This window comes from Gorilla gorilla, chromosome 12 (assembly GCF_029281585.2).
Source record: "Gorilla gorilla gorilla isolate KB3781 chromosome 12, NHGRI_mGorGor1-v2.1_pri, whole genome shotgun sequence".
NCBI lineage: Eukaryota > Metazoa > Chordata > Mammalia > Primates > Hominidae > Gorilla > Gorilla gorilla.
The window spans coordinates 131,037,589-131,064,842 of NC_073236.2; the positions used below are offsets into that span (position 1 = coordinate 131,037,589).

A 27,254-nucleotide genomic window follows, 5' to 3' on the forward strand; every position below is an offset into this window, starting at 1 on the left:
TTGTTATGCCTGAAAGTCCCACACCCTTATTAGGGAGGGATATATCAGCCAAAGCTGGAGCTATTATCTACATGAATATGGGGAACAAGTTACCCATTTGTTGTCCACTACTTGAAGAGGGAATCAACCCTGAAGTCTGGGCATTGGAACGGCAATTTGGAAGGGCAAAAAATGCCCGCCCATTCCAAATCAGGCTAAAAGACCCCACCACTTTTCCTTATCAAAGGCAATATCCCTTAAGACCTGAAGCTCATAAAGGATTGCAAGATATTGTTAAACGTTTCAAAGTTCAAGCCTTAGTAAGGAAATGCAGCAGTCCCTGCAACACCCCAATTTTAGGAGTACAAAAACCGAATGGTCAGTGGAGACTAGTGCAAGATCTTAGACTTATCAATGAGGCAGTAATTCCTCTATATCCAGTTGTACCCAACCCCTATACCCTGCTCTCTCAAATACCAGAGGAAGCAGAATGGTTCACTGTTCTGGACCTCAAGGATGCCTTCTTCTGTATTCCCCTGCACTCTGACTCCCAGTTTCTCTTTGCCTTTGAGGATCCCACAGACCACACGTCCCAACTTACGTGGACGGTCTTGCCCCCAGGGTTTAGGGATAGCCCTCACCTGTTTAGTCAGGCATTGGCCCAAGATCTAGGCCACTTCTCAAGTCCAGGCCCTCTGGTCCTTCAGTATGTGGATGATTTACTTTTGGTTACCAGTTCAGAAGCCTCTTGCCAGCAGGCTACTCTAGATCTCTTGAACTTTCTAGCTAATCAAGGGTACTAGGTGTCTAGGTCGAAGGCCCAGGTTTGCCTACAGCAGGCCAAATATCTAGGCCTAATCTTAGCTAGAGGAACCAGGGCCCTCAGCAAGGAATGAATACAGCCTGTACTGGCTTATCCGTGCCCTAAGACATTAAAACAGTTGCAGGGGTTCTTTGGAATCACTGGCTTTTGCCGACTATGGATCCCCGGATACAGTGAGGTAGCCAGGCCCCTCTGTACTCTAATCAAGGAGACCCAGGACAAATACTCATCTAGTAGAATGGGAACCAGGGGCAGAAACAGCCTTCAAAAACCTTAAAGCAGGCCCTAGTACAAGCTCCAGCTTTAAGCCTTCCGACAGGACAAAACTTCTCTTTATACGTCACAGAGGAGCAAGGATAGCTCTTGGAGTCCTTACTCAGACTCGTGGGACAACCCCAGAAACAGTGGCATACCTAAGTAAGGAAATTGATGTAGTAGCAGAAGATTGGCCTCACTGTTTACGGATAGTTGTGGCGGTGGCCGTCTTAGTGTCAGAGGCTATCAAAATAATACAAGGAAAGGATCTCACTATCTGAACTACTCATGATGTAAATGGCATACTAGGTGGCAAAGGAAGTTTATGGCTATCAGACAGTTGCCTACTTAGATACCAGGCGCTACTCCTTGAGGGACCAGTGCTTCAGATACGTACGTGTGTGGCCCTCAATCCTGCCACTTTTCTCCTAGAGGATGGGGAACCAATCGAGCATGACTGCCAACAAATTATAGTCTAGAGTTTTGCCGCCCAAGATGATCTCTTAGAAGTCTCCTTAGCTAATCCTGACCTTAACCTATATACTGATGGAAGTTCATTTGTGGAGAATGGGATATGAAGGGCAGGTTATGCCATAGTTAGTGATGTAACCGTACTTGAAAGTAAGCCTCTTCCCCCAGGGACCAGTGCCCAATTAGCAGAACTAGTGGCACTTACCTGAGCCTTAGAACTGGGAAAGGGAAAAAGAATAAATGTGTATAAAGATAGCAAGTATGCTTATCTAATCCTACATGCCCATGATGCAATATGGAAAGAAAGGGAGTTCCTAACCTCTAGGGGAACGTTCCCTCCATTAAATACCACAAGGAAACCATGGAGTTATTGCATGCAGTGCAGAAACCCAAGGAGGTGGCAGTCTTACACTGCCGAAGCCATCCAAAGGGGAAGGAGAGGGGAGAACAGCAGCATAAGCAGCTGGCAGAGGCAGCAGAAAGGAAAGAGAGAAAGAGACAGAAAGTCAGAGAAAGAGAGAGGATGAAAGAGAGACAAAGAGAAGGAGACAGAGAGGAAGAGACAAAGATGGAGTCAGAGAGAAAGAGACACAGAAAGTCAAAGAGAGGAAGAGACAGAGACAAAGAAGTCAAAGAGAGAAGTAGTAAAGAAAAAACAGTGTACCCCTTTCCTTTAAATGCCAGGGTAAATTTTAAAACCTATAATTGATAATTGAAGGTCTTCTCTATAACCCTGTAACACTCCAATACCACCTTGTTATCAGTGTAAACAAGGGCATAGCCCGAAAGCACTGAGGCCACTGACAGCCCGTAGCCTTCCTATCAAAAGTCCTTAACCCAGCAGGTTTCCTAACAGGGGATCTAAATCTTAATTATCATACAAAGGTCCCATCAGGCATAGGAGGAACTCCCTTCAGGACAGGAGATAGATGGTTCCTCCCAGGCGATTAAGGAAAAAGACACAATGGGTATTCAGTAAGTGACAAGGAAACTATTATAGAAGCAGAGTTAGGAAAATTGCCTAATAATTGGTCTGCTCAAACGTGTGAGCTGTTTGTACTCAGCCAAACCTTAAAGTACTTACAGAATCAGGAAGGAGCCGTCTATACCAATTTTAAGTTAATATGGACTGAACAAGGTCTTATTAATAGTAAAGAAAAATTAAAATCCCAAACTTACAAGGTTTTCAACTAAAGTAAATTTTGCTAAAAGTTAACAGTGTAACATGCATTATCCTACTGCCACACACTCTCAAAGGATTTCTCAGACAGTTTGCAGGAAGTGATGAAATCTATCCTTACTCTACAATCCCAAATAGACTCTTTGGCAGCAGTGACTCTCCAAAACCACCGAGGCCTAGACCTCCTCACTGCTGAGAAAGGAGGACTGTGCACCTTCTTAGGGGAAGAGTGTTGTTTTTACACTAACCAGTCAGGAATAGTACGAGATGCCACCTGGCCTTTACGGGAAAAGGCTTCTGCAATCAGACAACACCTTTCACAACTCTTTTTTTTTTTTTTTTTTGAGACGGAGTCTCACTCTGTCAACCCAGGCTGGAGAGCAATGGCTCGATCTCGGCTCACTGCAAGCTCTACCTCCCGGGTTCACGCCATTCTCCTGCCTCAGCCTCCTGAGTAGCTGGGACTACAGGTGCCTGCCACCACACCTGGATAATTTTTTTTGCATTTTTAGTAGAGACGGGATTTCACCATGTTAGCCAGGATGGTCTCGATCTTATGACCTCGTGATCTGCCCGCCTTGGCCTCCCAAAGTGCTGGGATTACAGGCATGAGCCACCGTGCCCGGCTCCCTTTCACAAGTCTTATACCAACCTCTGGAGTTGGGCAACATGGCTTCTCCCCTTTCTAGGTCCTGTGACAGCCATCTTGCTATTACTTGCCTTCGGGCCCTGTATTTTTAACCTCTTTGTCAAATTTGTTTCCTCTAGAATCGAGGCCATCAACCTACAGATGTTCTTACAAACGGAACCCCAAATGAGCTCAACTAACAACTTTTCTGGAGGACACTACAGCTGCAGGGCCCCTTCTTCACTCCTATCCAGCAGGAAGTAGCTAGAGCGATCATTGGCCGAATTCCCAATAGCAGTTGGGGTGTCCTGTTTAGAGGGGGGATTGAGAGTTGAAGCCAGCTGGGCTTCTGGGTTGGGTGGGGACTTGGAGCACTTTTTTGTCTAGCTAAAGGATTGTAAGTGCACCAATCAGCGCTTTGTATCTAGCTAAAGGTTTGTAAATTGCACCAATCAGCTCTCTGTGTCTAGCTAATTGGGTGAGGACTTGGAGAACTTTTGTGTCTAGCTCAAGGATTGTAAATGCACCAACCAGCACTCTGTGTCTAGCTAAAGGATTGTAAACACACCAGTCAGCACTCTGTAAAACGGACCAGTCAGCACTTTGTAAAACAGACCAATCAGCACTTTGTAAAACGGACCAATTAGCACTCTGTAAAATGGACCAATCAGCACTCTGTAAAATGGGCCAATCAGCACTCTGTAGAATGGACCTATCAGCACTCTGTAAAATTGACCAATCAGCAGGATGTGGGTGGGGCCAAATAAGGGAATAAAAGCAGGCCAGGTGAGCCAGCAGTGGCTCCCGCTAGGGTCCATTTCCACGCTGTGGAAGTTTTAATTCTTTTGCTCTTCGCAATAAATCTTGCTGCTGCTCACTCTTTGGGTCCCCACCGCCTTTATGAGGTGGTAATACTCACCATGAAGGTCTGCAGCTTTACTCCTGAAGTCAGCAAGACCACGAACCCACTGGGAGGAATGAACAACTCCGGACATGCCGCCTTTATGAACTGTAACACTCACCACGAAGGTCTGCAGCTTCACTCCTCGAGTCGGGGAGACCACGAACCCACTGGGAGGAACGAACAACTCCAGACACGCCGCCTTTAAGAGCTGTAACACTCACCGTGAAGGTTTGCAGCTTCACTCCTGAAGTCAGCGAGACCACGAACCCACCAGAAGGAAGAAATTCTGGACACGTCTGCACATCAGAAGGAACAAACTCCGGACACACCATCTTTAAGAACTGTCACCGCGAGGGTCTGTGGCTTCATTCTTGAAGTCAGCGAGACCAAGAACCCACCAGTTCTGCACACAATCTGATAGCCACAGGTGTGCTTGTCATGTCCATCACTCCTTTTTAGAAAGTATTATTCACGTTCAGAGTCTAATTGTAGATGTGTTTCTGTGTTCTCTGAAATGAGTCATGGAAGGCCCCCCTTGGCCCTTCATTATCTTCCCCGCACGTGGCGCCCAGCAACTGTGTTGTAAATAGGGTCGGTATGAATCATTCAACTGCCTGCAAGTAGTGGGCCTTTATCCTGGCCCATTCTGTGGGAGTGTCTCCCAGCCCTTGACCTACATTTGATTACAGGAAACATTCCGTTTAGCTGCCACTAATGTAATTCAAGTTACCAGGAGTAAACAGAGATGGATCCATTTATGGTTTGCTTTGTCTGTTCCCCACCCTACCCAACCAAGCCTTTCTCCCTGAATGTATGTGTGTTCACAAAGCAGTGTGGTACAAGGTTCGTCAGAAACATGCAGTGTTGTTGTCACTCATAAGTGGGAGTTGAACCATGAGAACACGTGGACACAGGGAGGGGAATATCACGTATCGGGTTCTGTCGGGGGGTGGGGGCTAGGGGAGGGTTAGCATTAGGAGAAATACCTAATGTAGATGAGGGGTTGATGGGTGCAGCATACCACCATGGCACATGTATACCTATGTAACAAACCTGCACGATCTGCACATGTATCCCAGAACTTAGAGTATTAAAAAAAAAAAAAATGCAGTGTTTTCCTGAGGCTGAGAAGCTGGTGACAGGCCTGCAGGGCCTCCTTGATGTGTGCCCTCTCACCCGTTCTTTCTTCTTCAGTTCTGCTGCTTATCCCAGTGTCTCTCCTTGGAACATCCTTCCAGCCATATCTGCATGTCCAAACTTCTGCAGTCTTAAAGGCCCAAACTAAATGACTCTTGTTTGAAATGCATTCCCTCACTCTCTCTGTGCAGATCTTCAAATAGCTCACTGGGCAGTGGATACTTTGTTATGTAGTTTATTCACATACCTTCCATTTCCTGTTCTCAAGAGAAAGCTTCTCCAGAAACAGCACTTCCCTTTTGATTATTAGGTCCCTTCAGCGCCACTGGCTTCTTAGCAGTTCTGGCAGTTACTATGCAAAGGTGTGAATGGGAGAAGGGACCCGGCTCCTATTAAACATCTGCTGTGTCTCAGATACTATTGAATTTAATCCACACAGTGGCATTATTATCCCTTGTGTTTTATAGGTAACCGTTTTGAGAAAAGTTAAATAACTTCCTTGTCTTCCACAGCTGATGTGGGGTCAGGATTAAGTGTTCTGACTCTTATGTCCAGCTGCCTGAAGGTGCCAAGGGCCTCTTGTGCCAAGCGTGCCTGAAGGTGCAGTCCTGATTTCCCTTCTCAGTCAGCTTTCTCCTCCTAGTTAGTTACCCTGGTCAAGAACCTTGGTGGTTCCAGGTATGAAACCCCACATTGGATACATTATCAAATCCCATTGACTTTCCTTTCAGAATAGATCTAGAGGTGACTTCAGACCTCCTGTGCTGTTACCCTGATCTGAGCCACCGTCTCCCCCTGCCCACCTCCCCTGCCTCCTCCCCCACCCCCTCCCCCTGCCTCTGGTGCCCCCACAGTCTTTTTTCAACCTAGAGTCAGAATATATTCTTTTAAAACCAAGTCACTCTTTTGCCTAAAATCCTCCAGTAGTTTCTCGTGTCACTCAGATCCAAGCCTGTGTCCTCGCTCTGCACAGCCTGCTGGATCCGATGTCCTGCTTGCCATCTTTAGCTTCTGTTCCTGTCCTCCTTGCTCATCACATTGGCCTCCGTACTGATCCTCCAACATGCCAGTCACACTTCTTCCTGGGGCTGTTGAACTTACTTTTCTTTCTTCCTGGAATATTTTTACCCCAGGCCTCCACAGAGCTTGTCCTCTATTTCACTGTCATCTTCTGGGTGAGGCCGGTTCCCACCTGTGTTCTGTATTCCTTAGGCCCCTTACCCTGCTTCATTTCACTGCCCAGGACTGGCAGCATCTGACACACTGTGTCTTTTACCTGTTTATTTGCTTATAATCCGTCTCTCTCCAGTACAGTATAAATTTCATAGCAGCAAGGACTTGGCCTGTCTTGTTCACATTGTATATTTGGCACATAGAACAGTACTTGGTGCATCGTAGGTGCTCATTAATTAAATACTTTTTTTTTTCTGAATGAAGCAGTAAGTAAATGAATGAATGGATAACTAAGACCAATGGCCTTTTCCATTATCTCTCACTTTGTATTCATTTGGTGTTAGGTAAGTGGGGTTACTTGGTGTCAGTGGATCTTGTTTGGATGAAAGGGTACTTGTACACTTAGGATAACTGAGGTGAACAGTTAACAGTTTGCCTCCGTTGCTGGGTAACACATGTCCTGGTGGCAAGCTGTCACCTAGTAGATGCTTTTAGTTGATTTGTAGCATTAATATACAGACTTCCCTTAAGCTTAGTGGTCTCCCAAAGATAATGGAACAATCATTAAAGTAATTGTTCATTTTTAGCATTCATTATCTTGTAATGTTTAACTACATTTGAGTTTTACTGTGTAATAGAACCAAATCCTACTATTCTTGTTCTTTGTAGAGAAAAAAGTGTGTGAATATATTTTTTAACTTTTTCATCCTTTGTTTTATTTCAGAAAATCTGGAGTTTTTACTTCAGCTGAATTTTTTAATATTAGCTGAAACTGTTACATCAGTTGAAGTATTACTTTGGACAGTTATATTTCATATTTTCCCACATTCTTAGCAGAGTATCACTGGAAGGAAATTTCGGTAACACCACTTAAATATACTAATGTTGTCCTATAGAAGGAAACGGAAGCTCCATCCTGAGGCCCTGACCTCACTCTGGAAGTTCCAAAGCCTTCTGCTTCTCCTACCTTCTCCAGCTTCCCATTTCCATCCTAGGGAAACAGGAGGTTCTTTCCAATTCGTGTCAAGGTATCCCAGACTTTCCTAGGGCCCAGGAAGTGGTTAGATACTGAAGCTCCATTAATACAAAGTCAATAGATATTTAATAGTTAAAATGTCAGTAAAGATGTAAGTGAAATAGTTGTGTGAATCACCCTAATTGTCCTGAACCAGAGATTTATGAACAAAATATGCTGTTAAGAAAGCCCACTGCAGTTACCTCCCTGTGCACCATTGCACTGTTTTTGTTGTAAATGCTTCCTGCACAGTCGTTCCTGCTGCGGAAGGGTGAGGTATGCCCTTTCCCATCAGTCTTTCTTGTCTTCCAGCCATATACCTGCTGCGTTGGACTCATATGTCTCTTTTGCCCTCCAATTTGCATTTCTGAGCTCTCTTTAATCTGCTCATCCCTTACTGAACTTTTCCTATAATCCTTTATTATTTTCATCCGTAACATACTCCTGCATAGTTCCCTATGATAATTTTGTCTTCTGTCTTTCTGTTTCTCCATGTGCTACGCACCGGCTGATGGGTTGGACCAGGAGCCTTGGGACTGCCATCCACTTAAAACAAAGGGAATGTGTTGAGCTAATGACCATCAAGAAATGAAACCAAAACATGATGAAGCATTTCTATAAACCAGTCACCACACTGATAGTGTATTAGGTGCCAGGTACTGAAGGCACAGAAATAATTAAAGCGGTGTTCCTAACTGTTGAGTAGCTCATGGGTTTTTTGTAGTAATAGAAAAATAAACAAATCATTACAATATATAATAAATGCTTTCAAGCACAGATGAGAAAGAACAGATGGGAGAGAGTATAATTAACCTACAGAAGGAATAATAGATCTTGACTGGACACTTAGATTCAGTTTATTTGATATTTTAAAAATATTTATTGGCCAGGCACGGTGGCTCACACCTGTAATTTCAGTACTTTTGAGAGGCTGAGGTGGGTGGATCGCGTAAGCCCAGGAGTTTGAGACCAGCCTGGGCAACATAGCAAAACCCCGTGTCTACAAAAAATTTAAAAATTACCCACGTGTGGTAGCATGTACCTGTAGTGTCAGCTGCTTTGGAGGCTGAGGTGGGAGGATCACTTGAGCCCAGAAGGTCAAGGCTTCAGTCAGCCGAGATTGCACCACTGCACTCCAGCCTGGGTGACAGAGCGAGACCCTGATGAAAAAGACATTTTTTTAAATTTAGCACATATTTTGTGCCAGACACTGTGCTACATGCTGGAGATTCAGTGGTGAACAAGATTGTTAGGTTCCTTGCCTCATGGACTTTCTTAAAAAGGGAGAGATTTTAAAACAACCACTGAGATTTAATAAAGAAAACAACTATGAATGTGAAAACACCTTGAAGGAAACAAACAAGGACTAAGATGAAATGAAGAGTATTTGCGTGCGTGTGTGTGTGTGTGTGTGTGTGTGTGTTTTTGTGGGCAGAGGGGAGGCTACTTGAGATAGAGTTGTCCAGTGGGCCTCTTGTGTGAAGTGACTCTTCAGCTGATTCATGAAGAGGGAGGAGTAACTTATCCTTGTAAAATGCTTCGAGGAAGAGTTGTCTGGGTAAAGGGAGCAGCATTTGGAGAGAGGCTGGAGTATTCAGGTCTGTTTCCTGCCTTCCCTCCCGCTCTGTTAGGGCATGATTCTTGGAACCAGCAATACAGCTACATGTCACCTGTCCTCCTAGCTACACGTCACCCATCCTCTCAGGTACATGTCACACATACTCCCAGCCACACCTTACCCGTCCTGCCAGCCACATGTCACCCGTCCTCCCAGCACAGCTTACTTTCATAAGAGTTTCTGTGTCCTTTGCACCTGATGGAATAGAAGTTGCATGTGGGTTCAGGGGCCCAAGTGGGCACAAGAAGGACACTCAGAGCACTTATTTGCATTTTTTAAACATCTTGTCTATGTATACCTGACAGCTTACTGTGTCACTGAATTGACAAAATAAATGTAATAATTATTTTATCAGTTGTTACTATGTTTTAAGGTGACGTGGAAATTAGAATTTAGAACTGAAGAGAATTTTATAACTCACCAGTGAGCTAAACTATGAAAAGAATTAGGCAGTGTGAGAAAAATGATTCTCTCCCCCAGGGAAATGGAAATTATAGGGCATTTTTATCATTTTCAAGGGCTTGAAGGGTATCTATCTTGCAAAGCAGAAATAGCAATCAGGTGTTCCAAGCCACCTGGGGGATTAGGTGGGTTGAAGCGTGATTTCCTGAGGAGTGAGTGTGTAAATGCAAGAACTGACTTTTTAAGGGAACCTAAGAGAAATCTCCTCCCTTAAGCACTTCCAGTTTAAGAACATTTGTCATTGATGAGACCTTCCCGTTAGTTGAGGAGAATGAGCTGTAGCTTCTCAAGGGCCCAGGTCTGTGAATCAAATTTCCGGTGGTAGGAATGTTTAAAGCAAACCCTTGCTGCCGTTTGCTGACCTTGTGAGAAAGACACCTCTGTTTGCCAGAGGCAGCAGTTCGAGGTTCTGCACTGAGCGGTGTGGACTGCTGGAAGAGAGCAGGTCAGAACTAGACCCACGGGGGTCTAAGCCTCCCTAGCCTGGGGTCCTTTCCCCTCCTGGCCCCTTTCCTTGGCAGTGCATGGGGTGATGCTGTGTGCGCCACACCGTCCTCAGGATTCCATGAAACGTGTTCTCCTCTGCATGTGTATAGAGCACAGTCTACCTTGAGGCAAAACACAATTTTCTGGGTTTATTATATTATTGTTTCAAAAAATTAAATAACTTCTGGTCAATTGTTCTTCAATATAGTTTGTAAGCTAATGTAATAAAGGATAAAAGCCTTCCTGGTGGTTTTATTTATTCTTATTTTATTTTATTTATTTTTATAGAGATGGCGTCTTGCTGTGTTGACCAGGGTGGTCTCAGACTCCTGGGCTCAAGCGATTCTCCCGCCTCAGCCTCCCAAAGTGCTGAGATTACAGGCATGAGCCACCGTGCCCAGCCTTAACTGTTTTTTAATACTGTCTGTAAGCTAATGTAATCTTTAAAGGTTAAGATGCATCCTGGTGGTTTTCTTATGTGGATGTGTTTTTTCCTTTCTAAGTTATTCATTCAATTGTAGTAATTATAAGATATGGGAAAATAATGCCATTTTTTGTTATGATTTTAAAGTCCTTTTTCCTTTAAAATACATCATGATTTCAGTGCCTTAGATGGCTGTGTTTAGAGTCTGTAACTCCTGGGTGCCTAGTTTTTAGAATAGGGAGTTGAGAGTCTGTCCATGATATGTTGAAGAAAGTACTGAGCGGAAAGCAGAAGACTGGGGCCACATCTCATGCCTGCGTGCTTCTTACCTCCGGGCCTTGTTTTCTAATGTGTGAGATGAGGAGGCCGGGTTAGATCACTGGGTCACTGGAGATTTCTTTTAGGGGTGGAGCCTTTTTCTTTTGTTTTTCATTTTTTGAAGCCTCGGAGAAAGTCCAGATCCCCATCGCCTATGCTGTCCTCAAATACATAACTCCTGAGTTATTGCTGAAATCCCTTGGAGGTCTTTTTTATGTTAAAAATTTCAGGATTTGTAGTGATAAAAGCAGAATAAACTCTTAACTCATATGTCATAAGTATTGTTTTAACTTTCTTCTTTTAAAACACTAATTTTTTTTATCTTGTCACAGCCCAATGATGATCATTACTCAGAAGATCACTAGTTTGGCTTGCGAAATTCATGATGGTAAGAATTCTGAAATTAATTTTTATTGCTGAAAAAATTTAATTCCAATAATCTTTTGCTTGAGATATTGCCATAACTTTCTGCTATTAGAGTAAGGAAATGGAGGGAGGTAAGATAGGGAAATATACTTAACTGTGCTTAGGATTATGAAAAATGCTTGCTTTCCTTCAGTGTTTTATCTTCGTTTTGAATTCAGTGCAGTGACAGTAGAATAGTGTGATTTAGTCATATGGCCCACAGTAGTGATAATTTGACATATAAAGGAAAGAGACATTTGGTCTAGATCAGGTTTTATTATTTCCTGCTTCAGCTCCTCATTAAATTTTTATTATAATTTATGTGCCTTCCCCCACCTCTTCTCCTTGATATACACACATTCATAATTACATGTTTCCATATATTTTTATTAGAAATATTTCTGTCTTCAGTCAGTGGACATCTAGTCCTGGCCTAACAGGACTCTGAGTCGTGAGATTTGGGCTCTGATTCCTTCGAAGACTGAAGAAACGAAGCATCCTTGTTAGAATGGTCATTTGTATGTAGCCTGCGGAGCTTTTGAGATGAGTTTGAGCCCTACTGTGTCTCCACCCATCCTGTGCCCACTCCCCGGGCAGGTTTTCCCTCTTATTGTCAGAGAACCAGCCTTGACAGTACTGTGCAGAGAGAGAGAGGAGAATTTTTCCTCTTGTCCCCTCTGGCTACTAACAAGCAAAATTAACACTTAGTTTTTTGAGGGGGTGGTGGAGGGAAGGAGGTAGATTAAAAACTCTCTGCTACTTGTTTAATCAAGTCTGCAGGTTAAACAGCAACTATCTTTCTGCCCTTCAGAAAAAGAAACAGCACTGAGGGAAAATTCTGCATACAGGAGGGAACATGAGGATGTGGTTGGAGTGTGGGTTTTGATGGATGGGCAGATGTACGCTCAGATTCCAGTTCAGCTTCTTACTGCTTCAGTTTTCTCCTTTGTCAATTAACAGTATGATTCAGCTTGGAGGGTTTTTTCTTGGATTATAATTTATGCACAGTGTCTTGTAGTTCTTGCATTGTGATCAATGAAGTGGGTGAAACTCACTCGACCCTGTTACTAGACTGTAGTTATAAAACTTAAACTAGGAAACACTGTAGGTAAAAGCCTATAATTATCTTCAGGTGCTAACACTTCTGTAGTACGCTGGTAACAGATTACTCCTGTGACACTGGAAAGAGAGTATAGGAAAGTCGTGGATCAAGGATATAATTTTGTCCATAGATCTAGAAGTATCTGATGACAATATATATATTCAACTCAGAAGAACAACAAACCCCATTTTGTAACCTGTTCTTTTAAATGGATTTAATGGTAATTATCTCTTTAGAACAGTTTAGATTGTGATTAGTCTTGGCAGCATTTGAGGAGTTCATACACTTTAACTTTTCAAACTAGGTTCCTCTTCCAGTTTGCTTCAGTACATCCTCTGAGACAGTTTGCTGCAGGTCTGCCACATCCCATACCAGCTACCCCTTTATTCCCAAGGGATAGATTGAACCCTGTCTAAGCCATATTTTCTCAGCTAATCTTTCAGAGAAGGGCCTTTTTATCTGTATTGGGGGACCCCAAGACCACTCCCAGTTTGGTGATTCACAGGACTGAGCATGTAGTTGAATTCATGGCTAACATTTATTACAGTGAAAAGATTCCAAGCAAAGTCAATAAAGTACAAAGGTGCCTGTAATGAAGTCTGGAAGAAACCAGGCACAAGTTTCCAGAAGTCCTCTCCCAGGGGAGTCACAGAGAATGGACTTATTTCCCCCAGCAACAAATTGTGACAACACCTGTGAAGTGTCCATCAGGGAAGCTCTTTAGACGCTCAGCACCCAAAGTTTTTACTGGGGGCTGGTCACATAGGCCCCCGCTGCCTAGCGCACACCAAAATTCTAGGCTCCCAGAAGGAAAGCAGGTGTTCAGAATAAACCACATTGTTGGCACAAATAGGCTAGACATGGGGGACATTTCCTATCGGTGTAGGGGACTGTGGACCAGCCAAGTTCTCATGCACCAGCCATGGGCACACCTTATAAGCAGGCCTTTCTAAGGATAGCATTCTCAGAACTATGTTAACTTGTTTCTGCACAGCCTGGTTCAGGACCACTCCTAGATGAAACCAAATAAATTACCTACAGCTGTGTCTGTTTCTCAGCTATCAATCCAGTGGCATCATTCATATTTGCATCTTCAGGAAGCAGGTGTTATTTTATCTTTGGGTATTTCTAGGCATGGTTTTTAAGACATTTCATCACCCTCATATAATAGAGCCTGCTTGCCTTTCTGGCTTTGAATCATGTATATGAGATTGCTGAGGGCTTAGGATGAATGACTAAAATAACCTGCTGGCATGTTTGCTCATGAAGTCTGGCTTGTACTGTGGCCTTTAGGGATAGTGTAGCTGATTGTCTTGCTGGCAGCTTCATTGATGTCACCTCACAATAGGAATACTTGAACCTAACAGAATGTTTGTACAGGTTGAATATCTCTTATATGAAATACTTGAGAAAAGTGTTTCCGATTTTGGATTTATTCAGGTTTTGGAATATTTGCATACATGTAATGAGATATCTTGGGACCCAAGTCTAAACACAGAATTAATTTGTTTTATATATACCTTATACACATAGACTGAAGGTAATTTATACATTATTTTTAATAATTTTGTGCATAAAACAAAATGTGTGTACATTGAACCATCAGAAACCAAAGATGCCACTGTCGCAGCCACCCATGGAGATAATCAGTGGTTGTTTGGCATCGCCATGATTCCTGACTCCGAATTTACATGAAAATGATAAGCAATCATTTTCTTTTACCTATTCATACATAAGTACTAAACAGTGGAAGATACGCCATTCCATTAATTCAGTGAAAAAATGGTATGCTCAGGGTAACTAAGCAGCACAGTAGAATCACTGGACTACCTGTATCAGCTGTTAGACACAGCAGCAGTGGCAGGCTTTCAGTCTCCACCTGCAATGTGGTGTCATGCCAGGGCTCAGAAGTCTTGTCATACCCCATTGTTTGCTGCACTGCCTCACTTGGACTTGGTTAGACTTCTAGCTTTAAAAAATGATATCTTGTCTTTAATTGGTTTTTGTTGATTCTTTTGGCAAGTTCCCAAGTTTTGAACTGAGAAGGAAGGCTGGGTTTTTTGTGTGTGTAGACTTTTGACACAAGTTTGTTCTATGCAACTCTATCCTTTAAGCTCTGTGTCTACTTTTCTTGGTTAGTTTACACTTCGAAAGCAGTAATCGCTTCTCTGAGCAACATGGCAGACTGAACTGGTGTAGAGGCCCACCCTATGCCAAACACTTGGAAATGCTGACTAAATATAATGACATAGTTTATGTATGGCAAAGCTTGAAATCACAAAGAAGGCTATTAACATGTCACTTGCCTGGTAAAAGCATGAGGGAAAAAAGGATAAGGAGTTTTTAAAAATTGAATACTTATCCTCATTTCTAAAGATGGCTCTTTTTTTTTTTTAAGGAAAAGGTGGACAACATATATCTGATATGGGGGAAGAAAGTAGAGTTGTCACAAGTAGGAATTACCCTTTTTTGGGGTTTAAATCCTGATAATGTTTTACCGTTTTCTAATCTTCGATCATCTTTTTTTTTTTAAGTGGTTTTTTTCCTCCTGATTATAAAAAGTAGGTATGTGATCATTGAGGAAAATTTGAAAAATACAAATTGGAAATACGAAGAAAAAATAATCTTCCATGTCCCTCCCCCAACATTTCTCAGAGCCAGAGTTTTTTTTTTTTTTGGCTGAGTCTTGGCTCACTGAAACCTCCACTTCCCAGATTCAAGTGATTCTCCTGCCTCAGCCTCCTGAGTAGTTGGGATTATAGGCACCCGCCGCCACACCCAACTAATTTTTTTTTTTTTTTTTTTTTTTTTTTTAGTAAAGACAAGGTTTCACCATGTTGGCCAGGCTGGTCTCAAACTCCTGGCCTCAGGTGATCCACCCACCTTGGCCTCCCAAAGTACTGGGATTACAAGCATGAGCCACTCTGCGCCTGGCCCCTTCTTTTTTATTAATATTTCCTTTATCATCTTATGAGGCATGGTTTTCTTTTTACATAATTGTCAAAAGTGGAATGTGTAATATATTCCCATTCCCCAATTGTTGCATATATAGGTTGTTACTTTTTTTCTGTTATTATGTATAAAGTTGTGATGATCCTTGTCATAAATCTTGAATCACACCTTCAGTTATTTCCTTAGGGCTAGAGTTTTAGGAATAGAGGGTAGAAAGATTTCTAAAGTGTTTGCTATACTGGTTTACAGCAAGATGATGTGAGTTCCTCTTGGTACCTCATTTATTTGTTTATCTTCTGTCTCCCTACTAGAATATAAGTGCTATAAAAGCAGGGAGTTTGTTTTTCCTCTGCTCTTTCCTCAGTGCATAGAATAGTTCCTGAGGCATTTTAAGACAGTAATTATTTTCTTCTCATCTTTGTTTTATATACATATAAAATACATACAATGTGTGTTTTACATAATTTAGATTGTATTATATGAGTAAGAGCCCTTTAAAATTTCTGCGTACTTATAACAGGTGAAAATGGCATCTTGCTCTTTTAACGTACATGTAATGATTTATAATGAAAACATTATTAATCGTGAAATTAACATTTCACGTTAGTTGGCTACATGTATTTATTCTACGATTTGTCTTTTCGTGTTTTTAGTTTTGTCTATTTATTTCACTGTTTTTTCATTGCTTTAGCTTTGGTTCTTTGGGGGAATATTACTACTGTACTAATATTAATTTATTAATTTATTAATATTAATGTTGCTATTTGCTTTTTAATTTCATTCCCCTTTGGTCTTTAAATTGGATTTGAGGTATATATTTTTAAAGCATATGGATCTAGTAAATTGATGTGTAATCTTAAATAATATATCCTCCTCTTTGAAGAGAAACGTAAATAGATGGATGAAGATGATGTATTTGAGTTTGGTTTTCATGCATTGGAGTCATGGAGGAGTAAGGAAATTGCTCTTTGCTTTAGGTTGATCTTCTAGTTTATAGTACTCATGTGTAGTCATTTAAGTCATCCCATAATAGAAAAATTGTAATGCCCCTTTTCGAAAAGTCATAGCATTTACGATTAAGGATAATAACATTATAATTTTTAAAGTGCCAGCATTTGGGAATTCTTTAATTATAACTCCCCTTAGAGTGGAGTCAGATACCCAACCATGTGTTATTTTATAGAGACTTTTCACATGATCGAGGCTGTGTTGCCATGAGAAGGAAAGGAACAGTTATTATGTCAAAATTAGGAATATAATAGCATGAATTTCAAATGAGGAAAGTAATGAAAGTGTGCATGGGCAAAAATGCCATTTTGGGGAGAAATCTTAATTGATAAGAGTACCTGTTTTTGTTTCTCAGGGATGTTTCGGAAGGATGAAGAACTGACTTCCTCACAGAGGGATTTAGCTGTAAGGTACGTGCGTTTGCATCCTATTCTGCCATGCTTCCTGCGCTCCTGCCTAGGACCCACGTTCCTTCTGTGGCTGAGGCTGACTAGTCCTTCTAGAGGTACTTAACTTCTGAAAATCAAGCCTCACTCCCTCCATGCACTTTCCTCCTGCCAAAGCCTGCTGGGCCCGGCTGGGCATCCCTTCTACGGCTCCTGTAGCACCCTGCCTCTGCGATTGTACATTTGCGCCTCCTATGGGCCACGAGGTTAGCTGCTAAAGTTTTCATCCCTATGAGACTCTGAGTTCCTTGAAGACAGGAGGATAGTATTGTCTTCATGTCTGCCATGTAGTAATTACTGGTAATAGCAGCTACCATTTACAGGCCAATAACTTGATGGCAGGTACTGGGCTAAGATACAATACATTAATATAGCACATCGATGCCATATTTTGAAATAATAAAGAACCAGTCAGATAATTCTCATTATTATTTGAGGAATTCATTCTGGGATAAGCTTCTACTTCATTTATTAAAGGCACTCTGATGACTAATCTAAGGAATGGCTTAATTTCACAGTGTCTATCTCAACTAATATAATTTGAGATGGAATACTCATTATACTTAAAGAAAAAATTCCCACGGATTACCTTGTTTCCAAATCTAGAATGAATAAGTGCATAGCTGCTAGAAGAATGAGATTGTTTGTGATATTATTTAGAACTACACTAAGTATTCATCTTTCATCCCAGGTAGCATGTCTTGGGGGTCTTTTTGTATTTTCCTGTCTTTAAAAATGTTCTATTCTGATATCCCCTATAGTCAATCTTTATGTATCAATAAATAGACACTTGAGTAGCTTTCCTGACGAGAGGTTGATTTGGTCTTGGTTCTTTGATCTTTAGGAGCCCTTGCGCCATCCCAGTAGCTACTCATTTACAGACACTCAGCTGCCATTTCCCCTGTGCCTCTCACATCGAGAGCAAATCCCCAGACCTGGGTAACCCCACCTCTTCACCTACCTGAACAGGGGAAGAATGCTGAGTGGAAAAACACTGTCTTGCTGACTGGACTCATTTTGAATTTGTTACCCCAATTTAAAATTAGGATCCTTAGTATCGTCAGTAGTTCTGCATTTCCTCAGTCCACTCAACTTGCCCACACTCTTCTAAGATGATATATTCTCCTTCCTCCCAGACTTCTAACACGCCGTCCCCCATACTCATGTTGGTAGCAAAATTTTATTTTTTGGAGAGAAAAAAAAGCAATCCTACTTTGATTCTGCAACCACCAAGTCTCCCATGCTGCCTGAATCTATAACACAGTGCTCTACTTTCTTTCCTGGTGTCAAGTACTAGCTGTCCATCATCTAATCGAAGGCCAGCTTCTCACTGCTGCACGGAGTTCACTTCCTTCTCAAGGATTTAGCTGCGTCAGTTACTCCTGCCTGTTCACTCACTGATTTCTCCCTCTCTGTTGGGCCATCCCCACCACCTGAACAGAACAAGCTCATGACACCTCTCATTCCCTTCTGGCCATCACCCCGTTACTGCATGCTCCTTTAGAGGAGCACTTCTTGAAGACTTTGTCGACATTCAGTGTCTCCCCTCATTCTCCCCTCAGCCCCCTGCATTCAGATTTTTGTGCCCACTCTTGGTCTGAACTCATTCTTTCAAGATTGCCCTTAATCTTGGCCGATTTCATTGTCAGCCTGTTTGCATGATGCTGAACCTCGCAGCATTGGCCAGTTGGCCACTCTTCTGAAATACCTTCTTCACTTCCTTCCAGGACACTCCCTTCTTTCAATTTTTCTCCTCCTTCACTGGCTCTTTCTCTCTGTCTCTTCTGCTGCATCCTCTGCCCCTGCTTCTGCCTTACCACTAGCCTGGCCTCAGCCCTGGACTTCGTTTTCTCCAGGTGGTCACATCCATTGGCTTGAAAGGCCATCTTCGTATTTGAAGGCTCCTTAATTTATATTCCTGCCTAATCCACTCCCCTCAGCTCCAGCCTCATTTATCCAACTGCCATTTCAAGGTCTTTGTATGGATAGTGACAGGCAGCTCGAACAGAACATGTTCAAAACGGAACTTCTGATTTGTCTCCCTCTTCCTTCCTCCTCCCGCATCTGTTCCTCCACCATTATCACCCAGTTAGCTAATAGCAGTACCATTATCACTGGTGGCTTGGGGGGACTTCCATTTTCTTACAGCAAATCCATTTCACCAGCAAGTCAAGTTAGCCCTTCCTTTAAAATTAATCTCTAATCTGACTGATTTTCACTGCTTCCACCCGTCACATCCCAGTACAAACCCTCATTTTCTGCTTGGTCTGCTGTGGTAGCTTTCCTTCCTGGCTTCCCTATTTTCTCCCATGCCCTGTGCAGCCTACTTTTCAGCTAGCAGCCAGAGAAGCTTTTAATGTGCGTTGGATTATATTATTCCCGTCCCCTGATGAAAATCCTCCAGTGGCTTCCCCTATATAATTTAGAACAGAATTACAAACCCCTGACCACAGCATTATAAGGCCCAGCAAGAGCCCAGAGCTCGACCACGCTTCCTCACTCAATTCATTCTTAGCTGTGCAGCTCACTCTATCAAAAATACCCCTCCCTTCCTGCCATCACTTTCCCTCCCTTTGCTCCGCTTTGTTTTCCTCATAGTAGGTATTACTGTCTGATGTTATACAAGACATTTGTTTCAATTGTCCCTCTCCCTGCCCCTGTCACTGAGGACAGGAACTTTGTCTCATTTATTGTCCCCATCATCCAAACCGTGGTCATTATTTGGAGTGATTTCGCCTCCAAGAGTCAGCTGACAATGTCTAGACATTTTTGGTTGTTCCTGCTGAGGCGGGTGGTGCTACTGGCATCTGGTGGGTAGCGCCTAGGGGGTGCTGCTAGACACCCTGCACTGCACAGGAGGACCCCACAACAGAGAATCATGGGTCCAAAGTGTCAGTAATTCTGTACATGAGAAGCCCAAGCTTGAGACAACACACAGTTGATATCAAATATCAAATGGAATGAATGAATGAGTCTTTTGTTTGATATTATACATTACAATTAGACTTAAGTTCTCATTTTATAAATAAATACAGTTACTTACTTCGGTACCTAAAATGACTTGTTGTTTGATATGACAGTTGAGCCAAAAATTACTTAAGCCAGTTTCATGGTTTAGAACTATCTCCTGTCCTTGCTAACGGTGATACATAGTTTGACTTGGTGTTAAAATAATTGGTATTAAGAATGGAGCTCTGCTGCTGGAGTACAGGGAGTTCTTTTGTAACCTTGTGACTGCAGGGTACTTACCCTGGTCTTTGATACAGTGAGAAAGCATGCTGTTTCATCATTAAATAGAAAGAACTAAAAGAGAAAATCTGCCAGAAACATTTTCTGTCATCAGTTTCAAGCCCTAAAAAGAAAATACTTAAGGTTCAAGACATTTTTAAAAGTGGAAAAATAATTCTGGAAAAGTTAGAAAAGTAGTTTGGGCTGAGTGGTAACCCAGATAGTATCAGATGGACAGGAATCACTATTTTGTTCTATTTAATTTATCAAAGAAAAATAATATATGCTAAGCTAGGCAAGGTGGTGTGTGCTTGTCATCCCAGCTACTCAGGAGGCCAAGGCAGAAGGATTGCTTGAGCTCAGGAGTTTGAGTCCAGCCTGGGCAACATAACAAGACCTAGCTCTTTAAAAAACTGTTTATGAGGGTATTCTCTCAACCTCTCTTGTCCACAAGAGTGTTTGTATTTTTTAAGGAGACAGCTTATCATATTGAGAGAGGAGCATGGACTGTAACATGTTCAAGAAGCCTGCCTGCTGTCCACAGGTGCAGTTGTGCTTTCTTTGTGATGGTTTATAATTAACAGTGGACAGTAGGCTTTCTTAATGCAGCTTTTTTTTTTAAATACACTCCTTATTCATTTATATGGTAACATAAATAGTCTAAATAGTCTCCTGTGTTAACTACCCATTTTCACTGTGTTACCCATAGGTACCATGTATCATTTGGACAGACCTCTAAGGAGTGGAATTGACTTGACTCCCTTTTCTCCTCCACCTCACAGCCAATCCCTGCGTAGCCTTCAGGCTCCACTGCCAGGATACGTGCAGAGCATCTGCCCCCTCCTCCAGCCATTGTCACCTCCTGCCTGGAGACCGCAGGAGCCCCACACATGGGCTGGAGTGACGCATTGAGACATAGATCTTTTAAACCCCTGCTGTGTTTTTTCATTTCAGTCAGAATAAAATCTGAAGTTCCTGCCATGGCTTGTAAGGCAAGCCCCGTCTGATCTCACCTCAGCTGTCTTCCCTGCTCCCACCTCTTCCCCTGGGTCCACTCTGCTCCAGCCCCACGGCTGCCTTGCTGCCAGCCGTGCCCAGCTCAGGGGTCTTCACGCATCATTCCCTCTGCCTGGAACCCCTGTCACCAACATCCACACAACTCCTCTCACTTCTTCCTGGTCTCTGCTCAACTGTCACCTTACCAGAGAGGCCTTCTCTGACTTCTTAATAGAATAAAAGAGTTCCTTCTTTTTGTAGCACTTAGCACTTCTGAAAATATGTTTTATAAATTTTATTATTGTTTTCTGCAACCAGTATGGAAGCTCTGTGGATGCAGGATTGTCCTCTCTTTTGTTTACTGCCGTATCCAGGCCCTGCAGCAGGTGGGGCACACCGTGCACAGCACGTGTTTGTTAGAAGAGCAAATGATTGCCTAGGAGGAGACAGCACTTTGCAGATAGTGCGTCCATCTTTGATTTGTCTCATCGTGAGAAATCTAAGTTGAAACCTTCATATTTGCTCATAAGGATCTGTATAGAAACTCTTATTCAGACATACTTTTGAGCATGACTATGTTCTGATCCTTAAAATTCTTATTGTATGGGTGCAAATGAAAATGAAAGCTTGTTTTACTTTGGAAATGGAGAGCAGTGAGGTGGATCGTTATTCTATCAAATGTTCTGAAGCTTATGCTGCATCTCACTGGTTGCATGTCTTTTCATTGCAGGCGCATGCCAAGCTTACTGGAGTATTTGAGTTACAACTGTAACTTCATGGGGATCCTGGCAGGCCCACTTTGCTCTTACAAAGACTACATTACTTTCATTGAAGGCAGATCATACCATATCACACAATCTGGTGAAAATGGAAAAGAAGAGACGCAGTATGAAAGAACAGAGCCATCTCCAAATGTAAGGTCATGAGATTTATCTGGAGCCTTTATAGCATGTATTGGTTAGTCTTATTTAAAGATACAAATATTTTCACATTGTGAACTTATCCATCTATTTCTTTAAAAATACTTTTCAAGATAAATGACTTCACACTGCACCTAGTAGAAGTACAGTCATGCTTAAGAACACAAATAAGGTCACTTGAGAAACTATGTGGTAAATTCCTCAGTGAGAATAATGCTTTATGGTTATAGGGGATTTTACAAGAAAGCTCTTATCATGGAATTGGCCAGCCTAACAATTTTCCAGGCTCCCTTCCCCCTTCCCCCTTTCCCCTTTCCTTCCCTTCCTTTTCTTTCTTTCTTATTTCTTTCTTACCTATGCCTTGTGTTCCAGCAGATTGTAAACACTCTGTATCCTCCATTTCTTTTTTGCTTTCCCTCTCCTCTTCTTAATTATTGCAAGTTGAAATCTTTCTTCTCTTTAAAAGCCTACTTCAAATACCACCTTTTTCCACAAAACAGCTCCTGATTCCCACAATGAAGAGATTAGTAATATGATAAAGATATTAATAATAGCTAACACTTTGACAGTGCTCACCATGTGCCAGGCACTGTGGTGTGCACCTCACACGTAGTTACTCTTTCAGCCCTCACAGCATTCATACAAGGTAGACACTGTTTTTCTCACCATTGAGGAAACTGAGACTCAGAGGCTAAGTGATTTGACCAAGATTCCCCAGGTTGGCAGTAGAACTGGAATTCAAACCAGTGCAATCTGGTTTCAAGTCTATGCTAAGTTGCCTTACAACCAAACATAATTTTTATTTTCTTTAAGCCACTGGGGCACTTGAAATTGCTGGGATGCTGCTTCATAAAGAAAGGCAGTGAGGCTCTATATAGGCTAAGTTTCTGTTAGATTTCATCTGGTAAAATCTATAAAGTTTCCATGAAAAAGAATAGGCCAATCAGGAAGTCTGTGAGATGAAGGAAAGGGGCTAGTGTGTTTTCTGTGAATGTAGGGCTTAGAGCAAGGGGTCACCTTCTTTCTCCTGCAAATCTACCACCCTCCACTGTGTGGGCAACAAAGGGTCAATGTAGAAATGTACCTGCACTTGCAAAAGATAGTATATTACCTCTTTCCTACCATGTCGCTCATTGTATTTTATACCAAAAAGGTGTTTTGTCTTCATATTTTCTATTACTGGTTAAGTGTTGAGAAATGTCATATCAAACTGAGTGGGATTCCAGACTTGAAATTGGTGTCTCTTCATTGACTGTTTTGTATCTCCAGGATGACCACTTAATCTTTTAGTGGTCTCCCTGCTGTAAGAGAAGGTAAAGACAATTGTAGACAGCTTCTTAGAAGTTTATTCGGGAATGCTGGAAGGAGAATAAAAGCCTAGGAGTCAAGATGCTGGACTGTCAGTGACCAGTTTGGCTCATCATTTCGGCACATCACTTAATGTGTATGAGTCCTTGTCTGCAAAAGGAGAATCTTAATGTCTTCCCCATTTTACAGACTGTATGAAGATCAAATGACTTTATAAAATACTTGAAAATATCAAATGTTATAAAAGTGATAGTAGTAAATCAAACTTGACAAAGAATAATACAAATGTATATATTCTATCACTTCACTGAGTTTTTATGGGTTTTACTCTCATAAAATGTCACTTTCCTCTTTTGGGTTATAGACATCCTAAATCAGAGGTTGTTGATAATGGCAAATATTCTTCATGTATTTTCCCACCATTTTAATAATATATTTTATTTAAATTTCACGTGCATATACTTTATAAAGTCAAATAGCGGTAGTTAGTCATAAGTCCCTCAAGGGGCATTTGGAAGCTCCTTGTGCATCAGTGAAGTGCATAGATGCTCAGGATCCTAAGGAGGATGCTCACGGAGCCCACTGGCTCTTCTGTTGGGGACCTCTCCACTGTTCTCTCCTCTATCTGCATCAGTTAGGATATGGGTTTGGCTGCTGAAACAAGGACCAAAATAACAGGAACTTAAACAAGGTGGAAATTTGTTTTTATGTTATATGTGGGACAGCTCACCTGTAAGCAGTGCATTGATAATATGGGGGCCCCAAGGTGTTAGAGATCCAAGCTCCATCTTCCCTGTACATATTACTTTTGCTCACATCCTATTGGCCAGAACCTAATCATATAGCCACACTCGGGTGCACCAAAGGCTATGATGTGTCATCTTTAGCTAGACTTCCAAGCACCCAAGAGAAACTTCCTTTTCTGTGCAGGAAGGGGAGGAGGGCTCCTGGGAAACACTTGGCAGTCTCTGTCATGATGTCTGTAGGCCATTTCTCTGGGGCTCTTTGGTTTTTTTGGGTGAAGTATTCTCCAGTTTTCTGCCTAGGGCATACAAACTTGACTGCTGGGACTCTGGGTCTGGGCGGGGAAGGGGGCTGAGGATATCACCTCTCAGGATACAGGCTGTTTTCGTGTTCTTTACATTTTTGTTGCAGCACCATATCCCTGCCCTACTTCAGAACCATATAGTCTCGTGGCAACAGTACTTCTTATTACATTACTAAAATGATATGCCTCATTTTAAAATTAAAGTATGGGGCCATTTATTTCACCTTGCTTCATTTATAATTACAATTTTTTTCTCTACCATTTTAAAATCTCATAATTCAAATGTATAGGTAAGATATTTGGGAGGCACTGAAGAAAGAGTAGCCTTATTTTATTAAAGAAAGGGATAAAAGACAATGGAAAATGAGAATAACAACTGCTGCAAGGAGTCTTTGAACACTGAGTTCCACCTCGCAGGAGCAACCAATAATAAAATACTGTTCTCAGAAGTGCAGTGCATCCGGCATATGCTTTGGCTCTTGTCTTGGAGCTTTTCTTCTGGCACTATTATATAAAGTGTTAAAATGTGGAGCTTCATTGATAAATTACTGCAGTTAATTTGAATACTATTTGGTTACTGTATAGAGCACTTCTAAATCCAGATATTTTGTTGCATACTTCATCTGGATCTAGCCTTCTCTTCGCTTGTTTCTTTTTCTTCCTAGCCTATATAATCTCTTTTATACCAAATGAAGTTGAAATATTCTGGCCTTCTACAAATATAAAAACAGCATGAGTTGTAAAAATACAAAATACCATGAGTTGGTGATGCAACCTTACCGCACTATTGCCAAGAATAGCCTCTTCCTTTCACCAGGGTCTTTTATGCAAATTCTTATTCTTCTCAGGTGTATAGCTCTTTTGGTTTTTATTATTCTTGAACAAAGTTGTGTTAACTTTCAGATTTACAGAGATGCATAGATTGTTTATTGTAAAAATAACATCCATGAGATGCCTAGAATTTGGAAAATACAGAAAAGACACAATGGAAAACATACATATATCCATATAAAATTTATTGCCAAAAGTAATTAATGTTAATTTTTTTATATTCACTTCCATTCACACCAATACACTTATGCTTGCTTTTAGATTTTTTTATTTCCTGAAAGTTCTGAATACAAAATGGAGGTTTTAGTATGAGTTGAGCAATAACCCCTAGGTAGTACTTATAGATACAGTTGGAAAAGTTCATACCATGAGACCATGAAAGACTTTAAATGCCAAGTGCAATGTAGCTCTTGAATTTTGACCAGGAGAATTGTAGGACTGATGATCCATTCAGGAAGATTAATCTGTCGATAATACATAGAATGAATTAAAAGGAGCATGGATAAAGTTGATGAAGTCTCGCCTTGCACTTTTCAGACTGCGGTTGTTCAGAAGCTCTTAGTTTGTGGGCTGTCCTTGTTATTTCACTTGACCATCTGTACAACATTACCTGTGGAGTACAACATTGATGAGCATTTTCAAGCTGCAGCTTCGTGGCCAACAAAGATTATCTATCTGTATATCTCTCTTTTGGCTGCCAGACCCAAATACTATTTTGCATGGACGCTAGGTAAGTAACATGTAAATAGATTTCCCTGTGTCTGGTTGAAGCGTTTCTTACCTTGTCGATAGATTGCTATCAGTGCGCCCTCTTGAGGATACATAAAGACCAATTGGAAAAATTAAGTCATCTGTGTAGAAAAAACAGCCCTCGCAACTCATATGTAAGTATATTCTAAAAACTGAATCAATTTTATTATAATACAAAATAAAAATACATGGATCAATGAAAGACAACAGATATTTGTTGAATGCGTATTATATTCTAGATTCAGTGCTAGCCAGGATAGATATGAGTATGTATAAGACATAGTTCTTATCCTCCAGATGAAGACATAGTTCTTATCCTCCAGATGGTTATAATTTAGTATGATTGTATTCAGCTTACAGTTATGATACCTGTTAAGTAGACCATTAACCATAGTATAATATGATCAGTAGTTTATCAGCAAAGTGAATAAAATGATATTGGCACACTGATGGGGGTCATCAGTTATGCTTGGCAGGTAGAACAAATTTTAGAGAAAAGATAACATGCAATCGTGGCTTTAATTGAATGTGGGCCAGTTATGGTGGCTCACCCCTATAATCCCTGCACTTTGGGAGTTCAAGGTGGGAGGATCACTTGAGGCCAGGAGTTCAAGACCAGCCTGGGCAGCATAGTGAGACCCCTCTCTCTACAAAAAGATTTTTAAAAATCAACTAGGCCTGGTGGCATGTGCCTGTAGTCCCAGCTACTTGAGAGGCTGGGGTGAGAGGACCGCTTGAGCCTAGGAGTTTGCGGCTGCAATGAGCTGTGATTACACCCCTGCACTGCAGCCTGAGCGACAGAATGAGGTTTTAATATGAGTTGAGCAATAACCCCTAGGTAGTCTCAAAAACAAAAACAAAAAGATGGAATGTGATTTCAGCAAGTGGAAAATGGCTAGTTTTGCACTCATGAGCAAAGAGACATGGAGGTACCTCGCTTTGCGTGGCAGATGTTAGCAGGGGCATGTGGGAAGGAGGGACCTGGTCAGGTGAAATGGGCTTTCACAGGACCTTGCCTGCTCTGCTGAATTAGCCACAAAAGGCTTCAGGCAGGCTGATGGCCTGATCCTGTGGCAGAAGAAGATGATTCTGGCCACGTTTTGAAGGTTAGACTAAAGTAGAGAGAATGCTTCATTGGATAAATTGAAACCTCTTTTATATACGTATTGTCTTTTTTATCTCACCCACAAGATTATAAACTCCTTTATTCTTAAGATTGTGTTCTGCTTGCCTTGTTTATATTTGTTACTCAACAAATATTTGAATGAATGCACAAAGAAACACATCAGCCAATAATTAGGCCTCTAAGGATTAGCATTTTACTGTCGGTTTTATTTTGATTACAATGATTACAGTTTGGGGCTGGATTCATTATTTTCAGTCTTTC

At 41.6% G+C, this 27,254-nt stretch overlaps 1 protein-coding gene across 3 annotated transcripts in view; it reads left to right on the plus strand.

The window, feature by feature from the left end:
* Positions 1 to 27,254, plus strand: part of MBOAT2 (membrane bound glycerophospholipid O-acyltransferase 2) — a 145,687-nt gene that overhangs the window by 104,197 nt on the left and 14,236 nt on the right. For all 3 annotated transcript variants that reach the window (XM_063696073.1, XM_031008144.3, XM_055377458.2), the window contains 4 exons: positions 11,206 to 11,261; positions 16,696 to 16,750; positions 21,741 to 21,924; positions 25,655 to 25,847. In XM_063696073.1, coding sequence (XP_063552143.1) covers positions 11,210 to 11,261; positions 16,696 to 16,750; positions 21,741 to 21,924; positions 25,655 to 25,847 — 484 coding nt within the window. In that variant the 5' untranslated portion in view covers positions 11,206 to 11,209. The remainder of the gene's footprint in view (positions 1 to 11,205; positions 11,262 to 16,695; positions 16,751 to 21,740; positions 21,925 to 25,654; positions 25,848 to 27,254) is intronic.